At 40.5% G+C, this 23556-nt stretch overlaps 1 protein-coding gene across 7 annotated transcripts in view; it reads left to right on the forward strand.

Moving 5' to 3' along the window:
• Nucleotides 1–23556, forward strand: part of PTPRK (protein tyrosine phosphatase receptor type K) — a 418239-nt gene that overhangs the window by 85599 nt on the left and 309084 nt on the right. For all 7 annotated transcript variants that reach the window (XM_074819158.1, XM_074819152.1, XM_074819154.1 and 4 more), the window contains exon 2: nt 5088–5210. In XM_074819158.1, coding sequence (XP_074675259.1) covers nt 5088–5210 — 123 coding nt within the window. The remainder of the gene's footprint in view (nt 1–5087; nt 5211–23556) is intronic.

Genomic DNA, 23556 nt, shown 5'->3' on the forward strand with positions numbered 1-23556 from the left:
ATTGGAGCAGTCTGTTCCTGAAGGACTGTACCCCATGGAGGGACCCACACTGGAGCAGTTCATGAAGAACTGCAGCCCGTGGGAAGGACTCACGTTGGAGAAGTTCATGGAGGACTGTCTGCCGTGGGAGGGACCCCACGCTGGAGCAAGGGGGAGAGTGTGAGGAGTGCTCCCCCTGAGGAGGAGGGAGCGGCAGAGACAATGTGTGATGAACTGACCACAACCAACAGGCCCTGTCCCCCTGCACTGCTGAAGTTGGGGAGGAGGTAGAGAAATCAGGAGTAAAGTTAAGCTCATGAAGAAGGGAGGGGTGGGGGAAAGTGTTATAAGATTTGGTTTTATGTCTTGTTATCCTACTCTGATTTGATTGGTAATAAATTGATTTTCCCAAGTCGAGTCTGTTTTGCCCGTGATGGTAATTGCTGAACAATTTCCCTGTCCTCATCTTGACCCATGAGCCTTTTGTTATATTCTCTCTTCCCTGTCCAGCTGAGGAGGGGAGCGATAGAGCAGCTTTGGTGGGCACCTGGCATCCAGCCAGGGTCAATGCACCACAGCAGGTGATGTGTAAATCTTAACTGTATAATCTTTATTAAATTTAGGTTAATCTTTGGGATTTTAAAATTAATTTTAAGATTAAATTTAAGTTAATATTTATGACCTTGTTACTTAGTAGAGCTTTAATTTCTTTTCTGGGAGTTCAGTGTGGGATATTCATATCTTTCTTTTTATAATGAACATTTAAGATTCTTTATCTTTTATAAATGAAAGTGGACATGTAGTCAGGAAATTTTTTATCAGGCTAGCATGATTTATCACTGATCTTTTAGAAGTAAGTTGAAAAGGAATGTGTGAGCTTTCTAGGTGCGTTTAAGCTGAAGTTAATAACATAGTGAAGCTTATGGGAAAAGATAATACAAACAATGAATTGTTGATTTTTTTGTTGTTGTTGTTTTCGGTGGAATGTAAATGTTTCCCAAATACCTTCTCAGCAACTGATCAAATTGGATTGACCCAAAATACAGTTAGCAGTTTGACAAAATAACCATCCAGACTTAAAATTCCTTCTGTCTTCCTAGCTTACGATTCCAACTCTTGCTAGGGTGTTTGTTTCTGATGGACTACCTGATTTTTCTTTTTGTTAAATTGATTATTGAGGCTGACTTGATGGCCGCTGCCACCACCACAGGTATGGCAGGTCATGGCTCTGGTTGGTGCTGCCCCTTAGCAGAATCTGCTGCTTGTCCCTGTCCTGCTCTTCTGGGCCACATCCCGATGGCAGCATTGTTTGAAGGGAGGAGATGCTCCCTGTGTTGCGTGCCAGTCTCTAAGCCCACCTCAGGTTGTTGAGGTCGGACCAGTCCGATGTATTGCTTTGATTGCTGCTGCTTCTGCCACTTTTTTTCTGAAGCATGATATTAGAAATCTAAGGTAAACATGTAGGTACTGCAAGGTCCAAGAGCATTTGAATGTCAGCTCTGCGTGCTTCCAGCCAGGAGATTGAACAGAAGTGCACAAATCACTGTTTGTGGCATGGTGTGTGTGTGTTGGTAGGTGTGCACAAATTCCAGTGGCAGGGTAGTATTGAAGATAAATTGCAGGTTATACATTAGATGTAGCTAAAGAAATGAGGCAGTGATATGTAATGGGACAGTGGTTGGTAGCAAAGTACCTTTTTATTGAGTTTTGGGGGAAGTTACAAATGGCTGAGTTCGAGATTTCTGACTTGTCATTTGTAGGATATTAGCAGACTGTTGTCAAAATGTTAGGCAACAAATACGAATGTATATTTGAGTTCAACTGCTGAACCTCACTGGAACGTACTAAACACTCATTAAGCCGATCTACTTTCTTCCCTGAACGGTGCTCTTACATTATTCTGGAGAGTGGCCCAACAGCTGAGTTAGGGTGCTACCAAGTCCTGACCTACGGTGTACTTCTGTCAGATGTGGCTTTATGTTTGAGTAGTTAAAGACTGATTTAAAATGTATACAGTTTTGAACAAATGACTGGGAACTAAATATCACTGCAGGTTTCACCCACCCACCATCTCTTCTTGGGTTTTCCACAGAGCATGTTACACTAGGTTTGTCTCTTTGTACCCAGAGTTACCAAAATAGCACACAGGCAATTGACTATTAAAAGAGAGGAGATCCAAACTTGCTCATGTTTTAAGTCATCAGGAGTACTCTGCAGGGGGTTTAAAATGCTTAGTTATACCGGATGATTTGCTACAGCATTGGCTTTTACTTTACTTGGCTTGAAATGTCATGATATGTTGGTAAGAAGGTGTGCTGTGCTCCATAAGGGGAAGCCATTGGTTTAAGCAGTTGTTACAGGGTGGATTTTATAGTGGGTTGATAATTTGTCCTGTTAATCTTTGTTCATGTGAATGTGATAAATGGACACTTGCTTGTTCTGTGGATGCAGCCATGATGTGCTACGCATAGGGAGTTTTGGATTGCTTGCTGTGTAATAACAGGCATGTTGTTATTGCTAATCAGAACCCTGGTAACTAAAATTAATAGTGGGCACAAAGATGAACAATTAAGGACATTCATCTTCCAAATGAGACTACACAATTCATTGGTAGTTTAAATTTATATACTGAGGGCACTTAAACCATTAAAAAGGGTAATGGGTGCCCTGCAGGCATGTGCTTCAAAGCCATATGTCATTTTGGTGCTGGGACAGCAGACAGTGATAACTTCCCTTTAAGGGAAACTGCTATTCATTTATCAATTAAATGTCGAAGAAAATGTACATTTTTGCTGTAGAGTGATCATAGCAGTGTATTGTAAGTTAAATCAAACCCCAAGATTTATGTTCTAAGACTTTCTGGCTTTATCATGATAGATGTTAATTAGAAAAGTCTCTCAGTGGTAATAGGGCATTGGAGTTGGGACTTTTAAAGGCATAAATGTTTCTTTGATGCACAAATATGTCTCTTCTTGTGCCTTGCAGTCTTTCACAGTGACACTGATGTAGTAACCAACTTAGTGCAGAGTATAAAATGTTGGGACACTTCTGTTGTTGTTGATGCTGTGCTTGTGTTGTCACAGGGTAACATCTGAGAAGGTTTTGCTAACATGGAGCTGAATATGAAGCTTTAAATTTTATGGTACAAGGATTTGGCAGAAATTTTGCTATAGTGTAGAGTTTTTTTTTTTTCCCCTGGTGTTGTCCTTGCCAGCCAAAACTGTTTAACAAGTGGTTCTGGGTGTGCCTGGGAATGAGTATCTGGCAATGGTTTTTGGTGAAGTAGAATTACCTAAAACTTGTTTTTTGCCATTTATTCAAAATGACAAATACTTATGCAGAGCTGTGGGAATTATTTGAGTTGTCTGTAATTGAAGATGAAACGTAACATCAGTTTGGGACACAGCCTAGGTTTGCTGATGAAATTTAGTAAAAGGAACTTCCCCTTCCCCAAATATGAACACTATTTTTGCAAACTCTGAGTGTTACGTGACATTTGAATACTCCATTTTGGGTAGGTAAAAAATATGTTTATCCTCTATTTGGTGTCATACATGCCCATTCCTCCTTTCCTTATTCTCTAGCCTGTCTTAGTTCCAGGCCGTGTATGTCTGGTACAGAGGGCAGAAATGAGCACAGGCTGTAGTTCTTCATGGTCTTCCATCTCCCCTTTCCCACCTCCAGCCCATTCTCCTTCAGGGTGTCCTGTGGGCTGGTGAGAGCGTGGCAGGCATGGGAGGGTGTTCACTGTTAATGCAGTGGTGGTGACCCATCTTATGGTGACACCAGAATTTATCATAAGGGTTTTTTGTTTGTTCTTGGGGCTTACAGTACTTGTCCCATATTTTCCAATCAAAAAGTCAGACAATGAGGCCAACACAAATGCTTCTGTTACTCTGGAGGTGTCTTCTTAACAATAAGAATTTTTGTTGTAATGACAGTTGTTAGTTGGATTTATATGCCCTAACTACTGAGGACAGGGAGAAGAGGGTACAGGAAATATCTCCCCCAATTTCTAAGAGTTGTTTATAATTCTTGAGTTCTTACATAGCTTCTTTTCTGGATTAAAAAAACCTGTCTAAATAATATGAATGCACTGTGTTCTCTCTTTCACTCTCTCCTGGTCTTGCCTTTTATTTTTGAGCAGGAGGAGTGAACTCGAGGACTGTGTGCCATGAATGGAGATAACAGATGCTGCAGAGTTGTATGCGTCACATCTGTATTTTCTTACATTTAGGCTCTACTTTTTCTTCAGCCAGGCTCTTTTGATTCCTTTGTTTCTTCTTTCTTAAATCTTGATTTCTTTCTGCAATCATCATGTTTTCTTCTGTCTTTTTCCCAGCCTACTTAATTGCCTTGAGTGAGTAATGTAAATAAAAAACTTGGTGAATGAGACCAGGCAGACGTTATTTTGTTGTTCCCCCCCCCCCCCCCCCCCCCCGATCTTTTACATTCCTCCCCTTTTTTCTTTCCTTTCTTCCTGTCACTTCTCACAACTTTGGTTGTAAGGTCTTCATATCTGTTGTTTGTGTGACCCTGAAAAAGGGCCTTTAATTTGTGTTCTGTTATGCTAGATTGATTTAATAAAGCAAGATTATCCAATTCATTCTGCAGCAATTATTTCATTTCTAAGTAATTTTAATTATTTTCTCTGACTGCTTTTGTTTTGTGCACAGTATTTATCCTTCTTGGTGTTTGGACTACTTATGCTTTCAGTGCATCAGAACTGTTGATTTACACCTTTAATTTCTGAGCCTAGTCCATTATTTTCTGTTTCTGCCTTGGTTAGATAGCCTGTTGCTTTTTGTCACACAGACTTTGGACTGGGTTTCACTTGGACTGAGTGATTCTGCCTGTGATCTCCTGCTCTGACAGAAGGTGTTCTTGGGGGAAATTAGTTGTGTGAAGCAGAGACTTTTAAAAAAGAGAGAGTGGAATGCTGATGGATGAGCTGCTTGTGGGTTTTAGCTTTACACAGGCAAGCCTGTGAACCATGCAACAGGCTGCATGGGCTCCATATTTGTGGTGTGCCCAGGAGGGACACCACTGCTTGACTCTTGAAAGACCTCTGCTTTTAAATAAACTAATAACAACTCTTTCTTTCCTAGGGGGATGTACGTTCGATGATGGTCCTGGACCCTGTGACTACCACCAAGACTTGTATGATGACTTTGACTGGGTGCATGTCAGTGCTCAAGAGCCTCACTATTTGCCGCCTGAGATGCCTCAAGGTGAGAAACTCCACAGATACTGAAGGGATAAGCTTATTAAGAAACACAGAGCCTCACTGTATATGGCCTGAAGGCCATACTCTGTGATCTCCACTTTAACCTTGATAATGGAGGTAATAAAAAGAAACAAAAGTAATAAATATAACAATCTTGGTAACTGAGAAACCTTCTTAGGTCAAATTCCCCTTTAAAGTTGGGGGACATAGGGAAGGGAGAAGGGAAGCCATAACCTCTTCTTTATTCTGCGTGGAATTCCTGTTGACTCGCAGTGAAATTCTGCGTCTTAAATGACAGCTAATGTATCGATTGAATTATTCACGTATGCATTAGAAGAAATGGTGAAGAAAAGGATACATGCAGAAACCCATACACTGGTTCCTTTCCTCCCCTCCCCACAACTGCTCATCATCTGAAGGTAATCAGAAAAGCTTTGATTTATGGAAATATTGCTGTTGTTAATTACTATTTAGGACAGGTAATGAATAACTGAAGAGGTACAGCCTACATGACCTTGCCTGCTCACCTTTGATGAACAGCTTAATCGGTGCTTCCCAGACAGCATGATATGCTGAGAAAATGAAAGCATTTGAAATTCAGCTACATTTTCCAATTAATAATACATTAAGTAATTAATCATGCAGAGGAGGAGAAAAGGTCATGGCTATTTTATTTGTATCTAAAAGGTTTTGTGAAGTGAGGTACGTGTGCAGAAGGAATGGGAAATGTTGCCACACAGAAGTAACCTAACCTCTGCACCATTCCTTCCCCTGCTTTTTATATATTGTTGTGCATTATTAATGGTGGTTAGTGTATGTAATTGTACTTAACTGCTAACTAGCTGGTTCCCCCTGCTTTGGAGTTACTGGTATGAGCAGCTGTTACTATGCCCATGTCTTACGAAATAGGTTAGTTAAGCAAGATCCACACCTCATTTAATGGACTGCTTAGCACTTCAAGTTTGCATATGGAAGAATAAATTTAAGCCCTGAAGCCTTGGCATTCGTGATGGTCTTGTGTTAACAAATTCAAAAGAACATCTTCCCTAGGAAGGCCAAAATTAGTTACTTTTCAGTTTGTGTTTTTCAGTCTACATGGTTTGCTGAAATGGTTGAAGGTATGTTAATTGTGGTAGAAGCACCATTTTGTAAAAAAATTTCATATTCTCAGACCTCAGTCACACCTGGTATAGGAAGAACAGCAATTTGAGGAATTGTATTTTGAATGAATATAAATGACAAGGTAGCGGCTTTGTGCTTCTCCCAAATAACATACTTGTGGTGGTTTAATCCCTGCCGGGGTCTGAGACCATGCGGCCGCTCCTCCTCCCCCACAAAGGGAGTGAAATACAAAACCCCGAGGCTGAGATAAGGAGAGGTTTAATACAACAGTGCAACAGTAACACAACAAACAACAACAGTAACAATAACAGTAACAGTGATAACAATGAACAGAGCAAAATATCTACCAATACAGCAGTGAGAGGACCGGCTGTACAAAACCACGCGCTCTGTGCTCTCGCTCCAGGATGTGATGTCCACATGGTATCTGAATAACCTGGCTAGAGCTCCCCCCCCCCCACTGCTAGGGAAACTTAACCCTATCCTGGTTAAACCAGGACAATACCTGTCATCCTTATGCGGTTTTCAGAGTTAAATGACACAGGGCTTTCTGACTTTGGCAACTGACTTCTTTCTGTTCAGTTCTGCTGCAGACCCTCTTCCTCAAAGTGTAGCATGTGGAGGAAGTTCTTTTTTCACGTCTGTAAGTGAAATTGTGGCTGCTCAGTAAAATCTATCAGAATAAAGGAATGTTTCAGAGATAGTCCAAAACAGATACAGAAGAAGCTCTGATTATTTTTTTTTTTCTTCCTCTGGTTTCAATTCTAGACTTCTTGAACCACTGTTTAAAAGTTTGATGTTTGGTAATTGAGATCCAGACTAAAAGTGAGCAGTCTTATCTGATGAGCTGCCCTTAAGAAGTTCACAGTCTTCAGATTCTGAAGATCTATGCTGTATCTAAATACTTAAGCTCTTTTGTGTTTGAAATAGCATGATTTTAAATTAAGTCTAAGAATGTAACACAGTTTTAAAACGAGCGCTAAATTCCTCTGGTGAGTCTGTGGGAAGTGGAGCAGCAAGAGGTTCAAGGCAAAAGCAGAAGGGAAATAACTATGCAATCATCTGCCATGCAGTTTTTTAACATTTCTGACCCTGCCTGATTACTGTTGAAATTGTAGGTTAGAAAGCAGTCCACTGCTCATGAAGAAGTTATCCAAGTAGAGTAAGATGTGGTAATGAAGGTATAGGTAAAATTAAACTACTGCTGTTTTCACTTTGAAAAATGCTGGGTTTTCTAACCTGTAGAAGCCAGGGATCTCCTAGGAACCAGAGTCAGCTCACTTTTTCTGGCTCAGAGAATGAGAGAAGGGGTATCCAGAAAAACTGAGCAGCACAGAAGCTGAAGTGCTAGGGTAGGGCCTGTTTTCTCTCCATCTCTTCTTCTAAGGCTCTATAATCCTTCAGCTAGGCTCAAAGCTTCTTAATGCATGTATTGACGTTCTCTCAATGGACGCTCTTTGTAGTGTTTGAAGCCTTTGTCTCTTACGTGTCTCTGGAATCCAGTACAATGTTCTGGCCTTGGCCTTAGTAAATGAAATACCTATTCCAGTACAGCTTTGTCCTGGAAGTAGCACTGTTTCACCAGTATGTTAAAAAGATAATATCCTTATACTGAGTATGCGGCTTTCAGGGCTCTAACTTTACCAGATTTACCCAGAACCATTGTAGTCTTAAAGGGTTATACACAGTTTTCAAATGTCAATTTTTAGTCTTCCGTTGCTTCAGAAAGTCTTATTTAATTAAAAAGAAAAAAGAGAAAGAGAAAAGGACATATACTAAACAGGAAAAGGGAAAAAATTGACAATTGACTTCGTGTTCTACTTTTGATTCAAGGGAGGGGTTTAACTCCAATGTTGTGCTTTGGAGAAGGATAAATCATGGGAAATTTCAGACCTAATGGTACATGCTTTGGAGTGCTATGCAAATGTGAAAACTTGTCCTAATGGAAAGTGGGTATAGCAATAGTAAACACTATTGGTAAGGCAACTGTAATTACCTCTGAGTAATTAGTGCACCTTCAGAATTTTTTTACAGTGACCTACATTGTATTTCTCAAATTATGAGTGGAGGCAAAAGCCACTTATAGTCTGTTATGGGAAAAATAAATGCAGTACATAATTATTAATTTTGAAGTAAAGTGAACACTTAGAGTAGGTGCTTGTGTACAGCTTTAAATACCAACTTGTAAATTGCTTGAACTGCAGCTTACATGATAAAACCTTTGGATTACTTATTGAAACATTGGAAAACACCTGATGTCTAACATTAGGTTTCTAAGAGCATATAAAAGCGACTGTGCTAGATGAAGCTAAAGGTCTGCTGGTTTTGAGAGTAGCCATTAGCAGCTGCCTAGGGAAGAAGGCGAAGGTAGGACAGGTAAGTGCTGATCATGCCCTGAATGCTCTCCCAGTTTCCAGCTGTTTGGCATTTAGGAATGTCCTGGACTAGAAATTTTCTTTATTTGTGATGTTCTCAATGAATTCATGTTTTCGCCCTGTCAGCTTTGTCTTACTGTGTGTGGGCTCCTTGCAGCCTTCTAGTATCTGCTATGTCCTACAAGAGTGCCAGCTTTTGTTACAAATCATGGGAAGATGCAGCTCTTCTTACTTGTTTTGAACTTGCGCATGACTTCTGTTTGATACATGTTGGCCTTTTCAGCAAGCAAAGCTGATTCCTAATGACCACCTCCAACCCATTCAGTTTTTTAAATATCTTTTATATAAAATACACACCCTTCTCCTTACATCGTTCTAGGTTGAATGGTCCAAGACAATTGAGTTGTTCCTTATGTAGAAATGGTTTCACAACTGTGGATTTGCATTTTGTGTGAGGCAAGGTTGGTAAGCTGTTACGTTTTCGTAGAGATGGTGACAAAAATGAAGTCAGAGTATTTACCTGATGGTCTTTGTACCTCTGAAGAAAGGCATATTCTATATGTTGAAGCAAACCCTTTAGAGCGTGCATTATGTTCTTAGGTGTATGATTTTTATACATTATACTATGCAAGATAGAAATTAGAGAATGCTATTAAGATGAAATCCAATTTTGGCTATGGATTTTTTCCAGTTATTTTTAGGGGACTATTCATTTTGTGTAGGTAACTTCGTTTTACAGGTGACAAAGTAAATAATGGTGCTTTCTTATATCACTGGGGATATGCAAAGGGGTGATTTTATCCATATTAATCATACATTTACAGATGTTTTTACCCTTAGATAGAAAAGATAGTTTATTTACCCTGTTCGGTTTGCTAGTTAAAAGCAGCATTATTCTGAGGCTATGCAGGGTCAGGGCATGAGAGCCTGTAATGGGCTGTGTGACAGGTCTTAATGAAGGGCTTTTTTAATGTAAGAGCTATTACCCTCCTGGATACAAATGCAATTTGAACAATATCTAAATTATAGTGGACAGTAGTGATGTGCTCAGATGGACATCTTGTTTCCGATCTCAGATGGATAATGTGCCTGGATTGGATGTGTGCTAATCTTTTTTGATTAGTTTTCTAGAAATCTGAGGAAAATAAATTAAGTAGTAGGGTAAGTCCTTAGTTGCACTTGTCATCCAGCGTGACTAAATGAGAACAGTTTAAATCTGTAAAGATGTTCTTCAATATTAGAGTGTGTTTTGCAAATGCAAACTTTATTCTTTACAGTTAAGAGTATTGCAGAAATTAATTTTTTTACTTTGCAGAAATTACATATGACATATTACATTGCATGTTGCCCTGTAAAGAATAAAAATTCACTACTCTGAAAAAAGGAAAAGAAACACAACAGTCCCAAAAAGTAAAACATTGCATATTCTGGTTTAGGCTGATATTTTGGGGTCCCCGATGGAAGACTGCACAGTTGTTTTAGAATGGAGAACATACATGGTGAAAGGCAATGGAGATGGAAGGAAGTATGTTGACAAGTAATCTTACACCACACTTCCATGGTAATTTCTTTTATATGGGTTTTAGGCAGAATGTCTCTGGCTGCTTATTCCCTTGTCCTGTCATTCCGAGAGGCATTTTCACGTGGCTGCCTCCTCCTAGTTCCTCTGATGTGCATGTAGTTGTGAACTGCTGTGGATTGCAAATAATAACTGGGGGTGGGGGAGTATGCAGCATGTGTTGGTTTGTTAACCCAGTTCATTGTGCAGCTGTAAGAAGAGTTGTTACTTTGGTGCAGCCAATGAAGACCATGAGAGCTGGTAGTGTGGGTGGGTACAGGTGTTGTATAAACCTCTGGGGTGCATAGAAGAAATATGAAAATTACACCCTTAGATTTGTGTGCAACTAACTTTCCTGTACAAATAGCATTGAGTATTTGTTGTGATCTGGAAGGTCAGTTGTGCGCTATTTAAGTTCTGCCTTGTACAGAAAGGAAATAGCTTTTGTGTCACCTGTGTGACCCAAAATGAATTTCAGCCCAGGACTAAAGTAAGTGTTTATGAAGTGTATAAATGAGAGAGGGGAGCTAGAAGGTCATGAAATTTGTGTTTTAATATAGATCTTGTATGAATGTGACTGAGGAAGGAAAGCTGTAATGTAGAGGTCATATAGAGGAGACTTGGCCTTTTACTTATCTTAAACCTGGATTTTTCTCCTGTAGAAATGAAACCACCAACCCATGAATAAATTTAAATTATGTGGATGTGTATGGGCACAGTCAGACAGAAGTTAACTGGGAAGCAGAGTCTGGTGAAAGCTGGGTATTTCTTGAGGCGTTGGCAGGACAAAACCTTGGCGAGCAGCAGGAGAGCCCTCACCATGTCCTGGGTTACTAAGCTTTTCCATGGAGATCCTGCACCACACATTACGATCCAGCTTGCTGTTTTGCACTACAGAAGGATGAAGTTCAAACAGAATGCTTTCTGTGTCTCTTTATTTTAATAGACAAACTAACAAAGTTTACCGGACCACGGAGTGGTTGAGAACTGACTTTTCAAGGTTTTGCTGCTGTATGGCTCACATTGCCAGTTTAAATGTAATAGATCAGAGAAACTGTGCACAAGGGAATTTATTGACTAGTCCATGGATTGGCAAATGCAATTCAGGAAGGTAGTGGTTTTCAAGTTTGATCATTGAAAGCTTATCTGGGTCATTACATTATGAAATAAATTGCAAAAGCTTGGATCTGTGTTTGAGGCTCTTAAGAAATTCTGGTTGTTTCTCCTTTTGCCTTTATTTATGTGATGGGATAGATACATTTTATGTAAGGTGACTAAGAGAATTTCTTTTCTTCCTTAGATACTTAAGTCTTCATACACTCCTTGGCCCTAAAAGCTGACTGATAAATTGCTTCCTGTTTAACTTGTCAATATACTACAGAGCTGAATTTATTTGAAATACTTTCTTGATTGCAAAAAACATTTTACTACTTTTCTTATTTCATAAGCCTTGTGGTTGGTTTCTTGTCTGTATTATTTGTTAGTAGCATCTTTAACAGAAAGAAACCTTCCTTGTTAGTGCAGTGCAATTAATGTCTACTTGAAGAACACCTGTAAACATCCTGATCCTATTTGGCTTGCTGAGTACAGTGCACTAATCAATCTATTGACTAATTCCAAGGATTCCCTGTTATTCTCAAGCGCACTTCACTAAAGGAGGGAAAGCTTTATAGTTAATGCAGTGTAGCAGTGCTTTTGTACATGTAGAAAAGCTGGTTTTTTTAATTGGGAAATTTAGGCACGGGATTAATAAAAGTAAGGTTTTTGTAGCAATAGAAATGACTTTCACATATGTGTTGGTTTTTCATTCATTGACACAGATGGATTTCTTGTGTTTCATTTGGGTGGTGAAAGACAGAACATTTAAAAAGGATTACTTGCAGTATTTGCACAAAATATACCTCACCTTGAAGGCCAGCTGCTATACCTGCTTATGTAGAGTGATATTTGGTTGGTTGGTTGTGCTCTTTTTCTTTCTTTAAACTTATAATACTGTTTTGTTCAGCCATTGTTCAACCTCTTCCATGCAATATGGATTTCCAAAAAGCTCATTTGTTCTTGAAGAGCTTATCTTTCTACTGGCTAGTGTGGGTCAGATGAGTTTGTTTTACTGATATTCATTACATTTTAGAAAATCTGTCAGATTGTTATTTTGAGTGTAGCATAACCAAACTCCAGTGAAAGCTGCACAAAACGCTGCCTTCTGAGAAACTGTTTCTTGTCTTTCTTCATTTCTTCTTTTTTTCCTAGTTCAGTATTAGAAGCATATTAGTTTATTACTCTGAATCTGGAGTAATAAATTAAAGCAAGGTGAGAAATCTGTTTGCTATAGATAGAGGTCCAAAGTAAGAGGTTAATCTTGGGCAATTTACCTTTGCCATGCTGATTACCATCAGAGCATTCATAATGGTGTTCTTGCTTGTGACGCAGCCTTCTGTTGCATGGTGCAGCTTTCTAGCTTCCGATATCTGTATCTTGAGATGTTCAAATGGTATTGGCCATCACTGCAGCACTTTCAGGGGAAGGGGAGTGACCAATTTTTGTCAACTCTTGCCACTGTTAGTCAGGAGCCTGGTCTGTAAGTGGAAGCATTTCATTGCTTGTATGAAGTCAGCTGCTGCTTGGGGAACTGAATGTCAGTAAGAGGCATTATCTGAAGCTGCTATTTTGGTGGCATTGTGAAGGGTGAACAAAAAGCAAAATGGTACTGTGCTAGCCTTTCAGAATTGCAGGGAAAACAGGGTTTGAATAGCACCTTGGTAGCCTGGAAGTTATTCCAGATTGAGGCATTTAGTGTTCAGAGTGTGCAAGGCTGGAAGCTTGCACACTGTGGACTAGTGTTTGTTTGATTTCTCACTGCTTCCCTGTATGGAAAGGAGCAAGCCAGCCCTGCTTTTCAGTACTGCATCTGCCTGTTGTGCTGTTGTCCTACCATTATTTTAACTCTCAGCCTGCTTGTGTGTGTGTGTATTATATATGTAAGTACAATTTTTTTTTTTTTCCCCTCATGTCCTGAAGATAACACTAGTTTGCCTTGCCTTCAATTTTTCTAGCTATCTAAGAGCGTAGTGGAGGGCCAGACCTGAGCTAATGTACTGCTGCTTCTCATGTGGCTTTGTTTGGCTCGGAGCGTGAGCACAGATCACAGCGCTCCTGCCCACAGAGCATGGCATGGGGTCAGCACATCTGGTGACTTTGTACCCTCTCTTTGTCACGCTTTGGCTGGACCCTTTCACAGAAAAGAGAAAAAGCAGACAACCAGTGTATGTGAACTTATTTTATATTTACATGGTTGCTTCAATTTACTGTAAGTGTAGGTGGCCTTTCCTTCCCGGCTGTTCCTGTCTTTAGCTTTGACATTTCTGTAGGTTGCCCTGACTGGAAACGTTATTGCTCTGCTTTCCACTCCCACTTACCTGGGTGCAATTTTTAGCAGTCCAATGAATGCCAGATTCAAGCAACAATATAACTACAGGCTGTCCTGTAGGAGGTGTAGGAGAAGCCAGGTTAGAAGTAGAGGAGGAAAAAGTAAAATAATTTTACTACTTAAAAGAGTGAAAATAAAAACAGGGCCTGAGAACTATTTGGGTGAGGGAGTGAAGGAAAAACACCATGGTGTATGAAAAAGAATGGTGTTCAGACAAGATGGAAAAAAGTCCTGTAATAGAATGAGTAATGTACAGTAGTTGCTAGTGCAGTTTAATATTTCTGAAGCAGTAAGCTTCAGAAATACCATGTATTTCTGTGGTCAAGGTGCTGTGGTAATCCTTTGTGCATGGATGCCTCACCACCTGAGAGGATATTTCCCTTTCCCTGTGCTAACTTCCCACTTCTGTCACATCAGAGACGAAGCCTCTTAGTAGTGGAAGTGAAGCTGTGAGATACTTCGAATTCACTACAGAGTAAGGGCATTCCCAATCCCACTTTTAATATAGGACCTGTTACACAACTGGAAACTAATAGCTGAATTACCTACATATCTAGAATCTGAGCAATGACAATCCCAACAGAAGCAGCAATGCTTGTAAAAAAAGACAAAAAGCCTTCAAGTAAGATAAGGTGAAATTCAGCAAGCCACGTGATAGTAAGAAAACAAAGGGAAGTGATGCTTTCCTCCACATTTTTTCATGTACAGTGCCTGAAATTTTCCTATCTGCTTAAATATTGATTTCTGAGCTCTAACCCTTTTGCTGCTCAGTATGGCATTTATGTTTCCTTGTTGTGCTTTTGCTGCAAGTCCATGCTGATGCAGCAATCGTTGATGTTTGTCAATAGTGACTAAAGCTATGGTAGTAATAAAACTATATTTTACAGAACAGATTTTGAGTCAGCTGAGAAGATTCAAACTTTTTTCTTAGGTTGTGGTGAACTAATGAAACAACTGTATTCAGAAAACAATAAGGTTTTTAATTTGGGTATTTCTGTCATTGCTTGTACAGATACTTGTTCAAATTGCTGTTATCAAGCTAATTATGATTGGTAAGGCTTTTTTATTCTTTTTTCCCCATTTTTTTTCCCTCCATCCTTTCTTGGGATTATTTTGTTCCCTTTCCCACCTTTCTATATAGAGATACTTTGAAAAGGCAAATCTGTTGTATTTGGGGTGTCACACAAACCTCATTTGCAAGTATGTAGGCTGTGAAGAGGCAATTGTTTAGGTGGATATATTAGGGAAGGAACAGGTTTATGTTGGTTATCATTCAATTGTGTTGCTTTGCCTCATATGTGATGCTTGTTTGTTTCTGAATCCTGCTTAATTATTAGCATGGGTAATGTTGCTGCCACAGATACAGTGACATCCAAAGCTGTCTTCCTTTCTTCCCATCTCCTCCTGGACTTGAAAGTGTAACCTCCTTTAAATATGTTTTAATGTAGATTTTAGAATACTATTCAGAAATTAAATCCATGAAGAACATGACCCACTGGAAAAAAATACTACTTTTGAAATGCAGTGCATTTCTTCAATTCCAAAATATGTTGCTTCTGTCCAAAGGTGGGTGGATTTTAATCAGATTTAAACTGTAGTTAAAATTAGCAAGCAAGAAAACTTTAATTAGATCATACATTTTTAACTTTGATTTGCATTTTACATAGTGTCTATTTTGGAGAAGAAAAAAAAAAAGTAAATTTTTTTTCCCCTTGTACCCTCCCTCCTAAAGGACTCTTGTCTCCTTCAAGAAGCTGTTCACCAGAGCTGTCAGCCATGTCACAGGTTCAGATGGCCTAGCTATCAAATGTTACGTGGTGCTCTGCTGAAGGCTTCTTTGTTAAGAAGGTGAGTTTTCCTGGAGGTGTTTGAAACCCCAAACTCCTCCTTTCCTGAGGGAGTTACAAGTAGGGAGGGCTAGCGCTTGCATCTATCCAAAGGGAGATGATGGGTGTTTTACAGGGCAGCCTATGTGTGATTTGGGAAAAGATACGCACCTCTTCCCATCCCCTCTTTTCTGTTTGTAACTTGCAGCGTTAGTTTGGTTTACTCCCACTTCCCTAGAAGAGCTTGAGCCTTTTTCGTTATCGACATAGCACACATGCTGGTTTCTTCAGAGCCTCTTGCTGGAGCAAGCCATCAAGTTTCTTCTGAGAAGAAACCTGGGTCTAGGTTCTGAGAACTTTGGGTATTAAGTAGTCACCGTGTTGCCTCAAGTTTACTGCTTCCCAAATGGGGCAGTCTCCTAATGCTATTGCAGATATGCTTGTGTTCCAGAGTGTCCCCTCGTGTCCTCGTTTACAATGCATGTGTTAAGCTATAAATACATCTCTCAGGTGGATGCAGAATGTCCCTTTTACTATTTCCAATAGTGTAAACTGAAGAAGAAATGTCATGTGGACAGCAGTTGTCAGCAGGGCTCCAGAGGACAGCTGGGCCAGGTACGATGAGGTGTAGGTGTGAGCCAGGTATGAGCCTGTCTTCTTCAGAGGGTGATGAGCGTATCTTATATGGACAAAGACAGCTGTCACCAGTTAGCTCGGAAGCTAAGGTGGTTAATTCCCCCTGCCATCCACGACAGCAGGATAGACACAGTGATACTCTGCCAGGTCAAGTTATCAAAGTATAAGCAGAAAGAACAAAGGTTCCTGGTAGGTCTTGAAACAGATTGCTTGTAGCAGTGTGCATCAGTGGAAAAGTATACAGAAAACAAATACCCTACCAGACAGCTATGAAAATACCAGTCTACTTTTTCACTGAATGTTTTATACCTTGTCCTACCAGACTTGAAAAAAACCTGCCTGGTATCAAAACTCTACTTTGTTTGGGGAGGTATAATTAAGAAATACTCTGGACTAATAAAAGCACAAAGGTGCGATTCCTTTTTTTTTTTTTTCTATTTGCTTTTTTTGCATGCATTTTTGGTTTTGCTCTTTATATCATGAAGGGAAGATGCATTTAGCTCTTATTTTCTTTCAGAGGAAATGATTTTTAAAGCTCTCAGTCTATCCTACAGTATAATCACAGCTTCAGAAAAAAAATCGATAAAAGTGCTGAACTTTTAGGTACACTTGTGATGTACAGTGCTGGACCATCCAGAGATACTCCAGCTAACCTTGTGTTCCTGAGGTAGGAGAGATGGCCCAGCTCTCTCTGTTACTGAGTTAGCTTGGTTGTATGCTGCACTGGGGCAGCTGTTACTGGTTCAGGGACATGGGTATTGCACAGAACTGGGAAGATGTGCTCGTGTTCATGTGTCTTACATATTGTGGAACCATGTATACATCAAAATGGTGCTTACCAAGGGATTTGTGAGTACTTTGTCAATGCTTCAGTATTTTGCAATTTAAAGGAAAGAAAAAAAAAAAACCCACAAACACAAAAGACCCCCAAATAAAAAATTCCTCTGCTTTTGTCTTTCTAAAGAGCAGCTGTCAGGATATAACAGCTATTTACTCTGTTTTGGATCAAACCATTTTTAACTCCCTTGAGGAAGAAAACCTAGCCATGTATAAACATGAATCTGACATACCGTACTATTTTAGAGAAAGTCAGCAAACAGTATGAACTAAGCATTTCTCTTGTGCGTTTGGTTTCTCTTAATTCCCATGAATTGAGGGATCAGCAAGCACGTGACATTCAAACAGAAGAAACTGTTGTCGTTAATTTTTTCTCTTTTGTATAGCTGACATCTGCTAACCTAGCCTTTACCTTCTATCAGCTTCTCCCACTGTGTGTGTGTTTTGTGCCAAGCTTATGGATTGCTTTGAGATCTCCGAACTTGTGGACTTTTTTAAAAGAAATAAAGAAAACATGCTGCTGAGTGACATCTGCAGTGCCAGTAGCAAGTGTCTCTTGCTCAGGCAGTAGAGATGGTTTCCCATGCTCTTTGTGCCTGTTGGTTATAGTGACTTGGGAGCAGGTTGCTTTGGCTTGAGGTTTTGTAGGTGGGCTCTTACCACTTTTGTCCTGACTGGCAGTAACAGCTTTGCTTTCTAATTGGACTGCACTTGCAGGTAGATATTAAGCCACTGTAAGTTTCTGATTAGACTGCAGCATCACAAGTCATAATGGGCCTGCCTAATACCTTGCTGTTGAGTAAAGGCATTATTCTGCTCCTCTCTACTCCCTCTCCTCCCTTGCCTTTATGATACAGCTAGCTTTCCTAGCTAGCTTTACTCATCAGAGCTTACTGAGAGCTGGTATAACTCATTATCCCAGACAAAATGTTGTTGTTTTTCTGGATTTGGCTGGCTTAGTGAATTGAGTTGACTCATGGAAAGGTCTGACAAGCATCAGAGCCAGCAGCACAAGGGAATGAAGGAGCTGGAAGCAGGAGAGACGTAAAAACGAAAGGAGAGGCAGGCAGGGAGTTGTTAGGTCATGTCACCTGTAAGCTGTAAAGAGCAGCTTGTGTTTTGAGTTTCATGATAAATATAATCTAATTTGTACCCTGTAAGCCCCCAGTTTTTCATTGCATGGTCCTGCCAATGCCCTTGTATTGCGTCTTGTGTGAAACCAAGAGATGAGTCTGTTCATCTTCTGAGTCAGACAATGGATATGTGCATTTATGTGTAAGTGCCCTCTCCAAATGAGGAGAACCATGTAAGTGGCTTCTTTGGAGGTTTCAACCGGGTATATAGTCCAGACCTTTTGGGTGTATTGATAGCACATTGTTGCAAAACATTCTCCACCGGACTTCATTTATCACCAATTAAAAAGTGATGGTTACCTAGGAGCAGATGACTGCGCAAAGAGAACTTCTGCATCAAGCAAATGCAGCCTACTCCGTAAAAAGGTTGATGTACCATAGCTTAAAGCAATCATGGACAAAAGTGTACAAGGAACTTTTTAAACAGGAGAAACAGATGATTTCATCTAGAATAAATACATTTTTGCAATCTGATCAGCTGATCTAGTATGAAAAGAAAAAAACCTCCTTAAAAATACCATGTAAATTTACTTACATTAGTATAAAATTCATGTTATCTATAATATACACAATTTAATTTACATATATAATTTATATTTATATCAAATTATATTCATACAATATGTAGAATTTATATAAAGATTTTGATTAAGGAAGGTGAAAGAAGCAAAGCTACAAAACAGTAGATAGCTTATGGGTAAGGATCAGAGGATAAATTGGCACAGGTGGTATGGCAGTGAGTGCTACAGCCTATCAAGAGCAGGAGATGGATGAAGCCCTCTTTATGCAGCTGGTGATAGCCTCACAATCACAGACTCAGAGTGGTGCTACCTTCACAAACAAGGCAGAACTGTTGGAGTATGGTTGAGGGCAGCCTCAGTTGAAATAACCATGAGACTTAAGTTTGAGATCCTGAGAGGAGTCACCAAGCTGAACAGTAGAATTACAACCTTGGACTTTTGAAGAGCAGATTTTGACCTGTTCAGGGACTTGCTTGGCAGGATCCTATGGGGAGGTGCCCTGAAGGGCAAAGGGGCCCAGGAGAGCTGGTTGATCAAGGACAGCCTCTTGGAGCACAAGGATGGACCGGTGCCTTGTGCAGAGTTGAGCAGTCATGGCAGAAAGCCATCGTGACTGAACATGGTGGTCCGGACTGAGCCTGAGCACGAAAAGAGACTGCACAGAGACAGAAGCAGGGACAGGCTACTTGAGAGGATACAAAGACATTGCCTGCTTATGTAGGGATGGAGTCAGGAAAGCCAAAGCTCATCTGGAATTGAAGCTAGCAAAGGAGGTGGAGGACAACAGGAAAGATTTTCTCAATAAGTACATTGACAGCAAGAGGAAGGCTAATGAGAGTGTGGGCCCATTGCTCAGTGAGATTGGGGACCAAATGACAAGGGAAAAGTGGGTGTACTTGATGCCTTCTTTGCATCAGTTCTCACAGGTAAGGCTTATTGCCAAACTTAGCAGAGTCTGTGGGAGTGAGGCCGCACCTGCAGGAGATGAGGACAGATTTAGGGATCACTTAATCACTTGGACATGCACAAGTCTGTGAGACCAGCTGGGATGCATCCAAGAGGTGGCTGATGTCACTGCGAGGCTGCTCTTTGTTATCTTCAAAAGGTCATGGCACCTGGGGGAGCCGCCTTAGGACTGGAAAAAGGCAGTATCACACCCATCCTCACCGTGGATGAGAAAAAGGGAACTACAGGCTGGTCTGCAGCCTTCTCCTGGGATAATGATGGAACAGGTCATTATAGAAACAGTTTCGAAACACATGAAGGACAAGAAAGAGATTGATGGGAGTAGCCAACATGGGTTTGAAAAGGGCAAATCATACCTGGTCAGTCCCACTGCTTTCTGTGATGTGAGGTGGACAAGGAAAAGGTAGTATGTGTCGTATACCTTGGCTTTAGCTAGGTCTTTGACATAGTCTCTCATAGCTTACTTATCACTGAACTGGTGAGATATGGGCTCTGCAAGTAGATGGTGAGTTGAAAATTGTCTGGACTCCCAGACTCTTAAGTTGCGATCAGGGGTGCAAAGTCCTGTGGGCGGTCAGTTTAATGTGGTCAGTTTAATGTCTTCAGTATGCTGGAGGGCCGGGCTGTGCTCGGAGGGTCATGGACAGGTTGCAGAAATGGGCTGACAGGAACTTCATGAAGTTTAACAAAGGGAGATGGAAGTCCTGGCCCTGGGGAGGAGCAGTAGCCTCATGCAGCAGCACATGCTGGGGCCAACTAGCTGGAAAGCAGCTTTGCAGAACCTGGGAGTCCTGGTGAACCATGAGCCGGCAATGCATCTTTGCAACAAAGGTGGCTAATAGCCTCTTGGGCTGCAGTAGGCAGCAGGTGATCCTTCCCTTTTGCTCAGCACTGGTGAGACAGCACTCCAGACGTGTGTTTGGTTCTGGGCTCCCCAGTACAAGAGAGGCATGAACATACTGGAATGAGTCCAGCAAAGGGCTACCAAGCTGGTCAGGAACTGGAGCACAGGGCACCCACGGAGAGGCTGAGAGAGCTGGGCCTGTTCAACCTGGGGAAAAGAAGGCTCAGGGGAGACTTTGTTTGTTGTCTAGAACTGCCTGATTAGAAGATACAGAAAAGGTAGAGCCATACTCTTACCTCACGGTGATGGGATGAGGGACAGTGGATGCAAGCTGGAATATGGGAAATTCTGGTTTAGATGTTAGGAATTTTTTTTTACTATCAGAGTGGTCAAATACTGGAGCAGGTGACTAGAGAGGGTGTGGGATCTTCATTCTTGGAGGTGTTAAAGACCCAATAGACCTGCTGTGTAGTTTAGCCTGATTTGAGCAGTGGGTTGGACTAGCATGACCTCCAAAGGTCCCTTTTGACCTGAACCACTCTGTGACTCCATGAAAGCAGGTATATGAGGATGCTGATTAAGAATGAATATAAATCAATTATTAGAAAATTAAGATGATGAAAAACAGACTAACGAGTTGAGCAAAACGGAAGGAAAATTGATGTGGGTTTCTGCCTGCCACAAATCAGTATTAGGCAATGGCAGTACAGATCTGAGTGAGTTGAGAGTTCTGCTCAGGAATAGGCAGGGTGCAGTACTCCTTACTTGGTAATGATAGACTTTCTTCTCCCACTGGTAATTGGGATATCAGATGACAACTGCTGAAAAATAAATACATGTTAACTCTGTAGGATGCTATAATTTGCATACAGGACCCTTCAAATCAAACACTTGATTCAGTACTTTTCCAAGCCACTGGTACTAATTTTTTAAGATGAGCTAGATCTTTTTTTTTAAAAAAGACTATAGATTATTCCAAGTTTTTGTGTTTTTCTTTTTAAAATCTGATTGTGAGCTTGTTGATGTGATGTTGTCATTGTATGAGCTAGGTTTTTTTTGAAGACTAGAAATGAAGCAAAACTTTTGGTGTCATTTAAAATAATCTCGTTGGGAGGCAGTTGATATGATATTGTCAGCAGAGCAGTATCATGGGATGCATGAGGTTTAAAGATGGTAGCATAAGAAGATTTTGTTTGTTTTATGAAGGTAGTGTTTTATTCACAGAATATTCTTTGTTTTGGCACCTGTGTTCAGTCAGCCATTTATGACTAAATGTATTTGTGGGACTGTGGCTTGAAAAGCAATGACGCAGAAGATCTCAGGGATCACAGGCAGCCATACAGCCACGTATGTTTGTAAGTATAGTTGGAGTATAAATTATTGGTGGGCAGATGCAGTTGCATCTGCAGTGAACATTTGCCCTTGTGATACTGTCCATTTCAAAACCAGATGCTGACAAATGGGAAAGAACAGAGAACGGACAAGTGAGGAAGGTTAAGGATTTAGAAAGTGCCTCTTGGTGAGACTGAAGAGTGATCATCTCTTCAGTCGATCTGAAAGAGATTTCAGCTCTTGTGAGGATGGCGAAAAAATGGCTGCATGAGGAAGAGGTTTAATTGGTGATAGCTGTTCAACCCAGCCAACAAAGACATTGTAGTGTCTAGTGATTGTAAGCAGAAATGATATAAATTCTCTTCAGCCCTATTTTAAACATTTCTTTGCCCAGTGAGGCAAGTTTAATGTTAAAAGAATTTTGGTTGGTTTAGATTTTTTTGTTGCTTGTTTTGTCACTTTTTAGTTTTCAGTGACTGTAACTGGCCTACTTCAGATCTAGTTTTTGTAGCTTGTTTACATATTTATTATTAGTTTTCACGTGTGATCTGAAAACAGAACTATCTGTTCAGTCTGAAATAGAGAAGTGATTACATGGATATGTGCTATGAAGGTGCAAAACGAGTAATGAGCTGGAATGCAAAACCCTGAAGGCAGCTAGGCCTGTCTTTGGGAGAATTTAGTTTATTCAGTTTCCAGGAAGCTGCTTGGTGGAAAGATTTATTTATTTATTTATTTATTCATTAATTTTTATATATTCGGAATATGGCAGCATTTTAAAGTCTGTATCACGGATGTCCAAAACCTTCAGATTTGCAAGTTGAGAAATTGTGGTGTGGCCAAGAGTTCAGCACCATCAGCCAGGATCACCCCTAACTAGCCCAGTACTCCTTCATTCTGCCAATCTGTCCATCCTATCTCCTAAAATCAACTGCCCCCTCCATATTCCTTTCCCACTTCACTGAGACAGGTTCCTTTTGCTCCAAGCTTTATTCAGGTCTGAGATCTCAGGAGAGGATCCCACCTGCTCAGTCATGTGTACCAGCAAGCAAGTCCAGAGAGTGGAGTCAGGACCTAATGCTACATCTGTGGTCACGCTTGAAACCATATATAGCTTGAAACCATATACTGCTTCAGCCTCTCTTTCTCCTTGGTCTAGTGTAGCTGGCCATTACAGGTGTGATCCCCAGATGTGGGAGGTTGCAGCAGTGCTGGAGAGAGACATGCATGCCTTCTTGAGGGACCTGCAATATTTGTGTGTTACTATATATTATTTGTATAATATCTATATACTTAAGGTATGCTTTGATAAGATTGTAATAAAGAAACATCATATGAAACTGCTTATTAAACTATGCAAAGTTGCTCAAGCAGTATCACTAGCTTCTTGGTTGTGGAGCTTCATGCACAGTAGAGAGTCTGTTTCAGAGGTAGTAATATTTTGCAGTTTCAACCTTTTTAAGATAGAGGAACAAAAGGAGTATTTTCTTTACCATCATGACACCTGTGACAGGTGTGTATTTTGGTGAGCAGGCCTTTGTCAAGCCAGGGATTTGACCAGATCCCCCAGGTAGGCTTCCTGGTGTCAGCTAATGTGTTACAGGAAATCAAGTGAACATTACAGTTAGGGGTTAGTGAGGGTTGTAATTTTTCCATTAATAAATCAGAAATACTAGCTTCAGGGAGAGAGCAACGTGTTGTTGCAGTACAACATTCAGGTTTCTGCTTAATGTGAGCAAGAAATAGTGATAGCATTAAGAAGCGGGAAGCAGT

This window comes from Strix aluco, chromosome 3, assembly GCF_031877795.1.
Source record: "Strix aluco isolate bStrAlu1 chromosome 3, bStrAlu1.hap1, whole genome shotgun sequence".
NCBI classification, from domain to species: domain Eukaryota; kingdom Metazoa; phylum Chordata; class Aves; order Strigiformes; family Strigidae; genus Strix; species Strix aluco.